The 14495-nt window shown below is 36.6% G+C and overlaps 1 protein-coding gene across 1 annotated transcript in view; it reads right to left on the bottom strand.

Moving 5' to 3' along the window:
- Positions 1 to 863: 863 nt before the first annotated feature.
- The window catches only part of LOC136987499 (ATP-binding cassette subfamily C member 4-like), a 39936-nt gene continuing 26304 nt past the window's right edge, over positions 864 to 14495 (bottom strand). The window contains exons 19-26 of the mRNA XM_067285231.1: positions 14167 to 14397; positions 13991 to 14091; positions 12721 to 12918; positions 12127 to 12282; positions 11210 to 11299; positions 3990 to 4162; positions 1344 to 1449; positions 864 to 1265 (exon numbers count right to left, since the gene is read on the bottom strand). Of these exons, the coding sequence (XP_067141332.1) occupies positions 963 to 1265; positions 1344 to 1449; positions 3990 to 4162; positions 11210 to 11299; positions 12127 to 12282; positions 12721 to 12918; positions 13991 to 14091; positions 14167 to 14397 (1358 nt within the window). The 3' untranslated portion in view covers positions 864 to 962. The remainder of the gene's footprint in view (positions 1266 to 1343; positions 1450 to 3989; positions 4163 to 11209; positions 11300 to 12126; positions 12283 to 12720; positions 12919 to 13990; positions 14092 to 14166; positions 14398 to 14495) is intronic.

Below are 14495 nucleotides of genomic sequence, written 5' to 3'. Positions count from 1 at the left end.
TATTTAAAAAAAACTTTCGTTATTAAAAGAAATGAAAAACATTTATTGTCTCGCCATCTGTTATTAGATTTTGTAATAGAAACGTTATACAATTTTAATTACTATAAAATGAGAAAAGGTTAAATTTTGAAGATAGGAACGAGTTTTATAAACAAGCCCGATCGTTAATAACGAATAAACTCTTCATTAACTACTGTAGCATTCCATTCTACGACAGAACCGCCCGTTGTCGATGAACTATATGGGAAGTTCGAATGGGCACAAATCTCGAACTCGGCTACTTGTTTTTGCTAGAGCGGTTTGAATGCGCGTCGGGAGGTGATTAAAGAGAGACGAGAAAAGGCTCTTTCGGCCAATTATTTCAAAAATTAAAGAGCCTTCTTCGGATGTATAATACGAAAGGCATGAGCCGAACCACCGTGAGAATTTCCGCCCCTCCGATCTTTCTATTTCAGACGTACAGTACATTTCCTCGATATAAGTTTGCCATTTGAAATAAAGCGTAAATTCTAATAATAATTTTATATTTTTGTTCCTTCGCTCTTTCATACGCGAGATCTCGGTAAGCAGATTCTTAATTCGAGAGATTTTGGATGGATAAATTCTTCTTCGCTGGTCAAATATATATAAGATTACCTATTCACTTAATAATCATATCTGATTTAAAATATGGACATATCGATAAGTTAGTAATTTGTATTTTTGATATTCGACTATTTGAATAGGCTATATTTAAAAAGCTTGAACAATATTCAATCAACAAAAACAGTGTGAATTAAACAAATATTTATTTACAAAGAACATTACAATGATTCAAATACCGTAACATAAGACGAACAAAAATAATTTATTCGGGAATGGGACAGTAAGTTTTACGAAAAAAATTTAACGTGGATGGAAATGCCGCGCGTATTTCGTCCGTCGGAAGATTTAAAAACTTTCAACTAAATATTATAAAATTGTTATAAATGAGTGACTTTTCGGCACTCGCTCAAATTATTCGACGGTTTTCCTGCATATTCGGTATTATTTTCTTTTAACCTAAGAAGTTTTTCTGGTGAAACAAATTGCTCGTGTTGTTGTTCCGTCTTTACGGATACTTCTTTCGTTATTTGGATATTGTTGTTTTTGTTTTCTTCAATATTACGTAAACATTTCGTCGCCGTTAACCCGGACATCCGCACCATATTGTAAAATATACCGTCTTTATTTTCTAGAAGTTTGCACGGTTTATCGAATTCTCGAATTCGTCCTTCTTCTAGAACCTGAATTCGTGATTATTTACAATTACTCCAACCTTAATTTTAGCTTGGAAACGAAAACCATTACGAAATTTCACTTACCATAACTCTATCGGAATCCATAATAGATTGAACCCTGTGGGCTATAGTAAGAATGGTGCAGAAAGAAAAGTTTTCTCGTATTGTCTTTTGCATTAATAAATCAGTTCTGTAAATAAAATGAAAAACAATTTTAGATACGCGACATAAATGATTTGACAAGAACAGTTATTATCGAATTTTTAAAATGAATTAAAATAATGCGCTGTAACGAGTTGCTACCATGGCCTAGTCCCTAACGTCTGGATAGTTTTAGTCAAATTGTATAAACAGCGTCACGGGCAGTTTCCTGAATTCTAACTCGGTCGATCGAAACTTACGTTTTGAGTTTCGATCTTTTACAGCTTCCGCGCAGAGAAATAGCTTTCGGCCTTTAGCTAACACGCCTTCGTACTTTAAATGGCGAGGTAAATCAGTGGAATTTTAAGTACGACTTTCGTTTTGTGTCGAGTGAATGGAACAGGGCTGGCCAACCTGTGGCACGCATCCGAAGAAATCACGCGGCTTCGACCAATCATTTCGCTTTATCGCCTGTCGTTTCGGTTTATCCCCCTCGTCTCTTTTCATCGTTCTAATTAAAGCATATTCCTTTCATTTTTTAAAATATCATTTATCGAAGTGCACCGTCGCGCGCTTCCCGAAGGTTGTGCACGTTTTATCCGTGCACAACCTTCGCTTCATCATACTGTTTGTTCCAAAGGGGATTTTTTTCTATCGTTCTTAACGTAACCGAAATCAAGGTTCCCCAAATTTTATAATCTTAACTCGGCACTATCGTGTTTATTGGGATGTTTTTTCTCAACACTATGTTACCACGCCATCGAGTTTGCAGTAAGTTCAAACTTTTTACATCTATGTTGTTTGCTTTTTTTTTAAAACATATCCATTTTAATCATTATTTTAGTTTATACCTGTTAATCAATAATCGTCATTCATTTTACCTAATGTCACAACTTGTGGATTTCTCGTGATCTACGTAAGTGTCCCGATGACTATTTACAATTTTGTAACATTACAATAAATTTTTGCTAACCCGTATGTAATTTTCCCTGTATAGTTGTAACACGAAAGTTGGAAAGGGACATAATTGTTCGAAACGCATACTCGAAGAAATAAAAATTTTTTCTGAAGCTCGTCCCTGTTTTATTGATAGTATAATAAGTCTAGCGAAAAAGAAAAGCCATCTTAGCGCTGGTATAATTGAAAGTTAAGTTTCTTCTTTATTTCGTAATAATTCATAATATAGGATATGTTTTAAATAGAATATCCTAGCGGATGGCGCCACACCCAGTTTAAAATGTCGTCGCTAGATTTTTTGATTTTAGTATTTAATTTCTTTAAGAAGTTACGGCCGTTTCATTTTGTAATCTCGAGACACGAAAGTTTGTTTTAATTGTAATTTGTGTTCATTACTATATTTAATGCGCAGCCATAAATGAAACGCTACTTTCAAACACAGTCGAATGCACACTTTTTATATTCGACAAATGAACTGCAGTAGTCCGACGTCGATATTTTAGTGACAAATTAGTAGTTGTTCCAACGAATGCGGAGTAGAATAATCGAGCTTGATTATTACGCTTATTGTATACACTCGATCGTTAATCAGATTCTGAAAAAGAGAGAGTTGTCTGGACAAGAAGTTATTTTAAATCTAGACTTTTTTAAGTATTTGTGTTTTAATATATTTCTGACCACATTCTAGGTAAATGAAAACAATTCTCAATCCACTAGTTTTATCAACTCATTCATAATTATAAATTAAATTGATAATCAACTGTTACAATAATTACCTTAAATTCGTTGTTTAATTGTTTGAAAAATAAAAACTTTGTTAAATTTAATTAAGTAATTTCAACAGTTTTTCTTCGGAAATAAAACGTATACAGCTAACGACCGCTTAAATGATACCTTTCTTTATTACTAATTTACCATATGAAAACTATATACGGTATATACAGCGTATAACTAATAAATACGATTTTCATACTTTTCAAGCAATCTACTTTCTTTTCTACTCGTATTCACGATCCTTCTTGTTTTGCTTTACGCCTTTTATCCATTACGCAAATTCTGAACTTTGAATTTTGCACATTTCCAACTCTCAATGCTGTCGTTACTCTTAGATTTACGCGTTAATTCGGTACGAGTTCATCTTACGCAAAGCGCTATTACCGTGCAAATAATGATTACCGAAATTCCTAATAATTCTGTGAATACTTATTACGGCAGATTTTACAGTATTATAAACCATCGACTTTCGATATAACACGATGGTAATAAACGTTCCCTACACGATGTCGTCTAGAGAAACATTTAGTCCAAATGCCACCAAATCTGACGCGGTAACGTTTCGCGATATTTGCAAAACATTTCTGTGAAAGCAACGATGCCACTACGCACTTTTGTCGCTTCCAGAAATAATTTATTTGCGCAACATTCTGTGTAGCGATACAGTACTGTATATTGTACAGAAACACTAATGATGCGGGTAAGACGGCTCCATTCGGAGGGTGTTGGTCCAGCCACCGTAATTGGTCCCGTACGATGCTCGGGCAGCGTGTACGCGCGGTGTAATATCTTTTATCGAGACAGTCAAATTTGCCGCGTACCCTCGATAAACCACTTTTTACGCCACTCCGTACTTACCGCTTGTCGACATTAGCCGTGGCTTCGTCCACGATGATTATTTTATTTCGGGAAAGAAGAGTTCTGGCCAGGCATATCAATTGTCTTTCTCCTATGCTGAAGTTACCTCCGTTTTCTATTAACTCCGAGTCTAAACCTCCGGATAATTTTCCGACAACTTCTTTCAAACCGACCTTCGAACATAAAGTGAAATATAAATAAATAACAAATACAGTCAAAAAATCTTTTACGTCCAGCCACCCTCGATGCGTGCGAAGAATTGCATGGAAAAGTAAATCAAATGAAATCGCGTAGGCCATATCGTTAAGGTGTAGCGAATAGGGTATCGAACGCGAGAACTCGAAACGCGTTTAGCAGAAAGAATTACCAATACACTGTGTATAGACTTGCGAGTAAATAAAAGTTAGCGGAGAGTCGAACAAATAACCAGCAATTGCTTAATGAAAGATTCGATTAATATTAATGCTAACTGAATTCTTAAAAAATTTGCATTTTTTTATATAAAAGAAGATTGGATGTAATACGCTGTTTATATCTTGATATTTTCGATAAAGATAAAAAAGTATTAGGGATAATTTGCGCTGTAAAATATAAGTTTATTCACGCTGAAAATTCGATCATTTCGCGCGAAATATAACGGTTACAATGCCACGCGCATTCTGACGAACATCCTCGCCGATAGATTTTTCCCGCAAACGGGGGTGCATACTTTGAATGCGAATTCGGACGACGTTGTCGTCAGTTAACAGGAGTTAACAAGACCGAGGATCCTATCGACGATTTTTTTTTTTACAACTTTCCTTATTAAAACATTATTATTAGATTTTATGAAACCAGAATAGGCAAACCCTTTGTTTACGTCACGAGAAGTAACGTTAACAGATTATTCGGAGGATTATCGAAGCAACCAAATAGTAAATTTCCATAGTATTCTAGGATGTCGTCAGAAACATTTTTTACATTTTAAATGTAATTCGAAAAAGGATTCGCGAGCAGTCAAACTTTCGTTTATGCGTTTCGCTAGAGGTAGCGCGCAGCACTCGCTTGCGTGCAATAGAAAATGTTACCCTGTGAAAAATCTATAAGTATTTAACTGTCCACATCTAACGAATTGGATTTTTTTTATTTCTAAACGGAACTTTCTTAATTCTAATAAGCACCCTCCGGTAGCCGAGTGGATAAAAGCACCGAACTCGGGTAGTTAGTTGTGTATTGGGGCATGGCCAACGGGCTGGCCACCAGCTGTTTTCCGGGTTTTCTTCACCTAAATATAAAAGTTTTCCTGGGACGCATCTCCCCGGTAGATCACTCACCTGTCGCGTTGCAGTAACCAAATAAACCAAACTAATTTTAAGGAACGATTATTTATTGTGATATCGCCGCGATGCCGGCCCGTTCGTCACAATGTTCTCGATATTTTAGTACTTTTTTGCTCGCACATCATACTTTTCCTGTTAGCAACAAACTCCCGCCGGTTATCTATCTAACTTCGTCCGGGGGAAAATTTTGAATAGAAGTAACGTTATATCCATTCCAAACGCGACGATCCTATATAATTAATCTGGATCTCCACCCCCAAACCCGAGATGTTCTGGAATTTCATAAATCTAACTCTGTTCACGAGCATGAGGAGGAACAAACAGCCGAACATACAGACGGACAACAGTCGAAATATATACATCCACAATTTTTTCAAATTGCAGTCCAATATTTTTCTATAAACTCGATATTTACAAAAAAATACTTCCCACATAATTTATACAATCTGTTGCAAAAACATAAACACTATTGTCGGAACGAAGCGACGACTAATACTTGACTTCGTGCATTCCTTGTCAACAAAATAACTCTAGAATGAGTTGTCCGATCTTGATGAAATTTTCTGGGACGACTCACCATCACTCAAGGATAAACTGGTTAAAATTTTAACTCTCAAAAATGATCAATTTTTTAAAACTGGAGATAGGCGTCAAAACAAATATCACGTTTTTCTTCAGTACGGATCATTTTTGAGAGTTGAAATTTTAAGCCGTTCATCCTTTAATCATGATGAGTCGTTCTAGAAAATTTCATCAAGATCGGACAGCTCATTCTAGAGTTATTTTGTTGACAAGGAATGCACGAAGTCGAGTGTTAGTCGCTTCCTGCACGCACGTGTAGAAGCGTCATCTAGTGGTCGGAAAATACGACAAGCATTAAAACGGTAATTTTGAAAGGTAAATGTTATCGCTAACTAGATACACAACAAATATAAAGAATCTTTATAGAATAATAAATTTTAAAAAGTTTTCTTCTTAAAACGTGGAGCAGCGGCGATCAATATCGATGGCTGTACGATCCATTCTCTCCTTCGTCTTCCTATCGTTAGTACGAAAATTCGATCTCTAAATGGAAAAGCTGCGCAGAGATTCCGGATTGAAATGAAGTCGCTCAAATTCGTCATCATCGATGAAATGTCAGTGATTGGTGCAATGAATGAAGAATGAAGTGATAAACCCCGAGAAAGATGAGCCGTTTGGTGAATTCTTTGTCTATTTGTTTGGTGATTTTCGTCAGCTTCCTCCTGTTAATGATATTCCTCTCTCCTCGAGTGTTTTTTACAACGTAATGTCCCAACAAGGTCCCTACCTTGTTGGGACATTACATTACAATCCCCATTTGATTCTGTCTATTTTGATTTGTCTATGAGAATTACCAAGTTCAATGAACTTGGTAATTCTCATAGACAAAATAGCGCAGATAGTTCTTTCACAGATGTCTTACGACATCTAGCTTCCGGTGATTTCTCAGATACAGATCTGAACACTCTGACGACAAGAAAGGGAGCCTATTTATCCAGAGATGAACTCGATCAGTTCCAAACGGCTATATGCAACGAACGAACAAGTTAAACAAAGCAACAAAGACTACTTGCAGTCATCTGGGTACCCTGTTGCTTATATAGCATCTGAAAGCACTCCAGATATTGCCCCGCCTTCGTCCGAAGATGACTCGGCTCTCGGTCTTTCCAAGTATTTGAATCTCTCAGTTAATGTCAGAATCACGCCGAGAGTCAACTTATGGGTGCAAGGAGGTCTCGTCGATGGTTCAGTAGGAACTATACGTTACATTATATACGCTCCTAATGCTTGCCCTTTAGCTCTTCCTCTGTTTATTTTAGTGGAATTCATCTATGGTAATCTGTTTCTAATAATCTCCATAACACGCTCTTCGAACGATGGCAGTATATTGCCATCTCGTAGACAGTTTCCCCTTACCTTAGCATACTCGATGACTATACATAAATCACAGGGATTAACTCTTCCAAAAATCAAAATAAATATAGGGGGAAAAGAGTCAGCAATTGGTCTTACCTATGTTACATTGAGTCGAGTGAAAAAAATAACTGACTCGGTATATTTTAAGAGTTACAATAAAGATCGCTACGAGTCAATCTAAGTCCAAGGACCATAGTGATAGACAGAATTTCGTGAGACGTTGGCACAGCCATTAATTAATGGCTTATTTTGACCTTATATTTGTACATTTAAATGATCCAATAGAAATCAAACATATTGTTGAGAACGAATGATTCTGTGTTTCTTTTTTCTCTCATAATCTAGAAAATAAAGATGCGAGCAGCTTCGTTCCGACTACACGCTGATACAGCGTTACTTAAATAGTTATAACACTAACTGTTACCCGCGACTTCGCCCGCGCGGATTTTGCAAGCAAACACCATTTATATTCAGTATTTCTACGACCATAGTAATTGTTATATAACACCTACCGCTGAGAATCAAACGAACTGTTTTCGATTTGATCAATTTTCTGGGACGTACGTGTATACAATCGTTCTACAATCGAATGAATATGCAATAACAAATTCGAATGTAAACCGGTTCGAACAATTGGTTAACAAATCGAAATATATAAAAGTATTTATAACAATGTCCGAAATGTTATCAATTTAATACACCTAACTCAATGAAGACTAAACTCAGTTAAAAAGAAAAAATCGCATATAAAATAATACAGTAGAAGCCGTTCTTCAGGTTAAGTCTTAATGCTCTCCCTCTCCCCCCGGAGGGAAATTTCCAAAATTCCCTTTTTAATGCGCGTTTTCATGACGTACCTTAACTGTGTACCAGATTTCACCACTAGGTTCAACGGTACGCTCTGGGCGATGACGAATCAGTCAATCAGTCAGGACAAGTAATTTTTATATATTTAGATAAAATACTTAATACCCAACTAGATGCTTGTTCAACGAGGTAAAAACGCTTTATCTCACCGAGAATTGTTTATTAACAGTAACCGATGTTTTCAGCCCGTTCTCCGGGCCATCTTCAAAATTTTAAAATCAAAGTATATTGTTCTTGTTTTTGTAAAAAACAGTTAAGAACAAATTTAAGATACAAATTCTGCGGAATATTGAGGTATTTGAATTTAAAGAATAAATTGCAATTTAAATTAACAAAATAATAAAATAGATAAAAAACGTTGGTTTAAGGTTGAAAACGTTCGTTACGGTTAATAAATGATTCTCAGGGAAATAAGGTGTTTCGCATAGGTATAGCATAAACGCCATTATTTCCACAGTTTTAAAAGATATTTTTATTTAGACGAGTCATGGGAAGTCTTTCGGACATTCGGGTTAGCAACTCGGATCACGTGTGGAGTCATCACAACCTGTTTAACACGGATCGATTTACAAATATTAATAGTAGACCAGTATTAATTAGTAGTCGTCGACCACCCTCTCTTCCGGGAAGAGATCGACGACTACTTTTGCTGGAATTACTTCGCCCCCCTTCCGCCACGGCCCCTTCTTTCTATCGGATTCACCGGTATGGTGACACTCGAATAGGAAAACCTAAAATACCAGGCTACTAGCAGCACAAAATATGATTTAATTGGTTTTCGAGAGTGCCGAGGTTAAACATTTGGTCCGTTTTAAATTTGATTGGATGTCAGATGTCCGTTTGATATTCGGCTGCGAATGGAACAGTTTCTTACAGGTAGAGGAAAGATACTATATCTGAAAAAATTTAAAATGCCACGTTTTCGATTGCCGTCTACTTGACCCACGAAACTGTGCCATTTCGTAACGTTCGATTATCGCGATATACCTGACAATTGTAGGCTAAAAGACTAAACTCTTTATATGGTTTTCGTTTTAATGTTTGCTCTGTTACTGTATACAAAGGCTATCTTACGTAAGGGTTTATCACACCGAGTGATCAATTCAATACTTTTTAAAAATTATTTATTTATCTACTAATTTAAAGAATTTTTAAAATGCGCGACATTAGGCATTTTGTGTTTTAAACCCTAACGTAAGATGACATTGGTAGTTTCGTTGAGGAAATTTGAAGTATCGGATAAAGAAGGTACCGGGCATTGAGAAGAGGTGGACGAAGAAAAATTACGGTAAGAAATTGTTAAAAATAGACGAAGAACACGCAATGTAACCAAACATACCAAAAGCGAAGCCAAACGTACGATGGTAACGCCAGAGTCGGAGAGAACTGGCGCTTTCGGTGCACGCGCGGGTCGAACTCTAAGCGTTGGTCCGAAGTGCGAGGTACAGCCTACATTTGTATTATACGGGCTAAAGGGACGAATGGAACCGAGTTACATTTCCTACGAAATTATACGAAAGGCAATTTGAAAAGTTATTATACAGTTTGTTTTTGGTGCTTAGGCTTCACTTATCTCACCGTAAAAAGCCGATTGTAACCGAAGCGTGGGATGATAAAACTACGGCCGACGGGTTACCGGAATACGCTTTCGCTGGTGGATAATTTTTGCCGACATCCGGTTAAATAAAACTTTCTTAATTCGGCAAAGTATATATCGACATAGTATATATCGTAGCATAGATTCTACCAATCGTTACCCGTGTAAGTTGACTGTCGATCGTATTTACCCGTTTGGAATAATAGAAAAATCGCACTTATTTTTTCGCTTTGGAAGACGACGTTTGACAAAAACCGAGAGTATGGTGACAAAATATGCACTTTTAAAGGAAATATTGGAAAGAACTGTTTAAAAACGAGACTACGTCGACACAAACTTCGTCATTCGGCCACCTTTCATCCGGAGACAAAAGACCAATATGGGTAAACAATACGGACAATACGTACACCACGAAAAACAAAATAACGACTCGATTTCGAGCAATAAATATTTTTTACCGTAAAATTGTCACGGTACAATTGCAAATTTAATAACAGTTGGAACGATGCCGAACTGTGGTAAAGAATTCGATTTTTAGACAGAAGGTCGAAATCACATTTAAACAACTTTAAAAATACCACCGTAAAGTAACTTTATATTTCACTCTTTTACGTCCGACGCCGGTGCAATACCGTGCAAAATAGCAGCAATCGTTTTACATTTTAACAATTTTGTATACAAATTTTTGAAGCATTGAATTAGCACTTAGTTACCGAAAAATTCTTTTAATATCGATTATTTATTTTGCCCATTATTTGTTTAACCGTTCGCTAACTTTTAATTAATGTAGAAAGATATATAAATATTTTACAAATAATCCAGCCCCCACTGCGCCCTTTACTGCTCTTTACTCAGCATTCAAGTTTTAATTCGATTCCAATTCGTTTAGCTAACTTTTGTCCGCCACCTTAGGGGGTCTTCTAAGACTATGGCATCGTTTGTATACGTTGAATTTCACCAGGAAATTCAAAATTTCTTTTTAATTTCGTCATAGACTGGAACGGACTCGGTTTTATTACTTTGTCGACCAACCGATGGCGGGCGTGTGAAACGCCAAGGCAAGGTTTGTAAACAATTTTAAATATTATAGGCCTATATATATATAACAAGAAATCCGACTAATTGAAATGGAAAGAAACGAACAATAAGCTTCGCTCTAGAAACACCATGCACACCAAAAGAAAGCCCCAAAATGGCGACAGCCACGATGCATTACGGTATCGTGTGTTAACCTTACGTTTATAAACCTCGGCCAGGCTAACGTCGAATGGCCCGAGGTTGTCCGGCGCCAATGCCGCCGGCTCAGTATTAGGAAGGAAATTTCCGTTCCTCGAGGGAGAAATTGTAGATAAAACGCTAACGGCGCAGAAGAAAGGTAACATTTTAGAAAAAGAATCGGCGGTACGCGTATATTACGATAATTAAGGTGACATCAGTCGGAAGTCGATAAAATTGATTAAGACAGAAATCGTAAGCGAAGGAAAAACAATACATCTTACGCTCTCCAAAACTTTCCATAAAGAGGTGTCGTCGTGCGCTTTCAACGGATCGAGATTTCTTCGTAAAGAACCGCCGAAGAGTAAGGGAACCTGAAAATTTGACAAAAACTTTTTGAAAAACTGAGAAAGTATCGGTGGTAAATATTTTAGGGAAATAAAGTTTATTTAAAACTATTACTAAATCTAGGGCGCGTGGCCAATGCGAGTCATACGGCTAGTTATAAAAACGACACGATTTTGTAATTGTTTATGCGGTTTGCCACGCGGCATCCCACCCTCCGTCACCACCGAATTCCTCGTACCGGTACGTAATATAATTTCGATTTAAATGTTTCGCTGAACCATTAATTAGTTTGCAAAATAAAATAACGTAAAGGACAATACTCGTTATTTGGACGGAAGATGTTGGAAAGCCGATCGACGATTTCATTAAATGTTACCTACACCGTCATATCCTATCTTACCTTTATAAATTTATCTGCGTCGAAATAACTAGAATATAAACAATGTAATGATATTTAATAAACGAAGCTAACGTTACTTGAATTTTGTTTTTTACTTTCGGTAAATTTACTTTAACTATTACGGATGGCGCATTTACTAATTTACCTTTACTACAAATAACTTATTAATAAAAATAAATATTTTAACAGCTTATAAATTTTTTAATAACCATATTACACGGTCACGGGTGGGTCTGTAAATAAAATAACTAAATACATTAACGACGTTAGAATGGCGGTTAAGATACAAAACGTAAGTTTAAAGATTGGATTTACGCATTCTCCTCGCATATCGACAAGACGGAATTTCGCCGTTATTAACACGTTGTTCAAAACGAATGGCAATTTTATAATTACGTAACGTAGATAAAACGGAATCGCGCTTTTATTTGTACGAACTTGTACGTAATTTACCTGAGGAATAACAGAAAGTTTACTTCTCAACTGGTGTAAATCGATATCTCCGATGTTAACACCGTCGACGAAGATCGAGCCCGTCGGTTCCGTCAGACGAAACAGAGCCGCTATTAACGAACTCTTCCCCGCTCCCGTTCTTCCGACAATTCCGATCTTGAATCAAATAAACACATTTGTACATAATTTCAAAAAATAGTAATTCCTTAATTAATCGAAACGCGGAATTTCGCTTCGTGCGAGACAGACATCGACGCAATTAGTACAAAAAATGTAATTGTAATAGTAATAACGACTGCGCGGTATTCTTTATTATCGAGTACGTATTATTGATTCCGAGTGACTTTTGAAGCATCATTACCGTTACTATTAATTGCGGTATACGCGATGAAAATATCGAGTGGCAACGTTTTTTAAAACTTTCTTTTATCTTTCGGACAAAAGGGGCTAGTGGAGTTTAAATGTTAGTCGTGACGATGTTAGATAATGTAAGCAAAGTACTCGAGATAATTTTCCCATTAACGGGTCGACGGGGTAGAAAATTTGTAACTGTACGAGTTTTCGTTTAAAACGAAAATAAACGCTGTTATTTACCTTTTCTCCGGATCCGATCAGAAAATTTAAATTTTTCAGTACGAAATTTTCTTTATTCGAGTATCGCAGGCAGACGTTGTCGAATTTAATAACACCGTGGGCGGGCCAGTCGGCAGGAGGACCACTGTGACATTTGGTTGTGCGGAAGTCTTTAGGTAATGCCTCGTTAAATTTATATATGTTAGCTACAGACATCATCTAAAACATATTTGATAACATAATTATTTCTTTTTGAAAATTCAAATTATTTTTCTTTATTAATATCAATGTAGGCTAATCCTTATTAATAAATAGAATTTCATATTTTAAAATAGGTCTAGTTTAAAATTAAAATAATATATTTTATAAAACCGACGAGTATTTCTTTACAATTTATAACGCGGAAACGTTGTTATAATGCTCTTCGGAAATAATCGATTCCGACGGTATTAAGGCCAGGGACAGCGGTAACACCTTTCGATTGTGGACTCTTCCAAACGGCCGAAAACATCTAACGCTGTCTGCATTAACTGCGTGTTGGAAGAACGTATTCGGTTCATTCGGCGACCGTCAGAAAACAGTAGCGGCGTCATAGTAGGAGTTTATAAAACGACACGAGGGCATTTCGAGAAAGACGTCGGTAGAGAATCGAGTCCACGCGTCTGGCCTTTGGTTTTGCGGGACCGGACGAAATAAGGCAAAGTGGAAAACACGATAGAGTTATCTGTCGATTTAATTGAGACCGTGACGTGGAAATTATTGTTTTGTCGATAGCGGATTCCCGCTTTTACGCGCAATGAGTTTATAGGCCACAGTTTCGGCTCTCTCTCCATCGCTCACGTGTTGATATTAAGTTATATCGCGACTATTAATTCTGTTAGTCGCACAATTTTAAGTACTTAACGATAATTAATTATTAGGCTACAATTAGGAGATGAAAGAGAAGACCAGATATGGAAACCCTAAGGGCGGAAGCCCCGATTAACTACATACAAACTTCTCACGCAAATCGAAAGTCGGGTTAACTTTTCCGCCAAAAGCAGTTATTGACGATTGGCACGATTCCTTGGCTAAAGGAAAAGTACCTTGTACGGGGACAAGAAACTAGTAACGATTAGAGACGAAGAGCATATAATTTACATTAAATAAATTATAAATATGATTTAAAATTGCAGCTCGGCATTGCGACCGTTACGAGACAATAATTGCTAGTTTTTATTATTACATTACTATTTAAGATATCGCGTATCGTAAAATATATGAATTAAAGTGGCTAACGTAAAATATTTACCTGACTTTCCTCCTCGACTAGAGTTATCATCAACATTACGGAATTGAAGGCTACGGTTGTACCGTAGGAAATTGCCAGGCCAATTTCTCCTCCGACCGTAGCTAAAGAGCGACGTTTAAAAATATGGAAGGTAAGACGATGTAAATTTGGAAGGACAAGTTTATTAGTTGACTTACACGAAGGTACGAGGAACAATATCACCGTGGTGATTGCCAGATGTAGGTTGGCGAAGACGAAAGCGTACAGCGAAATCGTCCTGTCTACGGCAATGAGAAGAAACCAAACAGAGCTATGCCTATTCAAATAACTATCTAAAATATTTTCGAAATTTCTTTGGCAACCGCCAGCTCTTATCGTTAATAATCCGGATAGAGTGTTGCCGAGATGATTAAAAATAGGACTTCTTCCTGTAAAAATAATATTTCATATTTGTAAACGAGAGCGTACGTAACCGTTTGACCAATCAATAATTGTCTTATAAAAAGATATTCTATAATTTTATAAA

The sequence above is a fragment of the Centruroides vittatus genome, unplaced genomic scaffold (assembly GCF_030686945.1).
Source record: "Centruroides vittatus isolate TY-2023 unplaced genomic scaffold, ASM3068694v2 scaffold_2342, whole genome shotgun sequence".
Taxonomy (NCBI): Eukaryota; Metazoa; Arthropoda; class Arachnida; order Scorpiones; family Buthidae; genus Centruroides; species Centruroides vittatus.
This window is presented reverse-complemented; position numbering and strand designations above follow the sequence as displayed.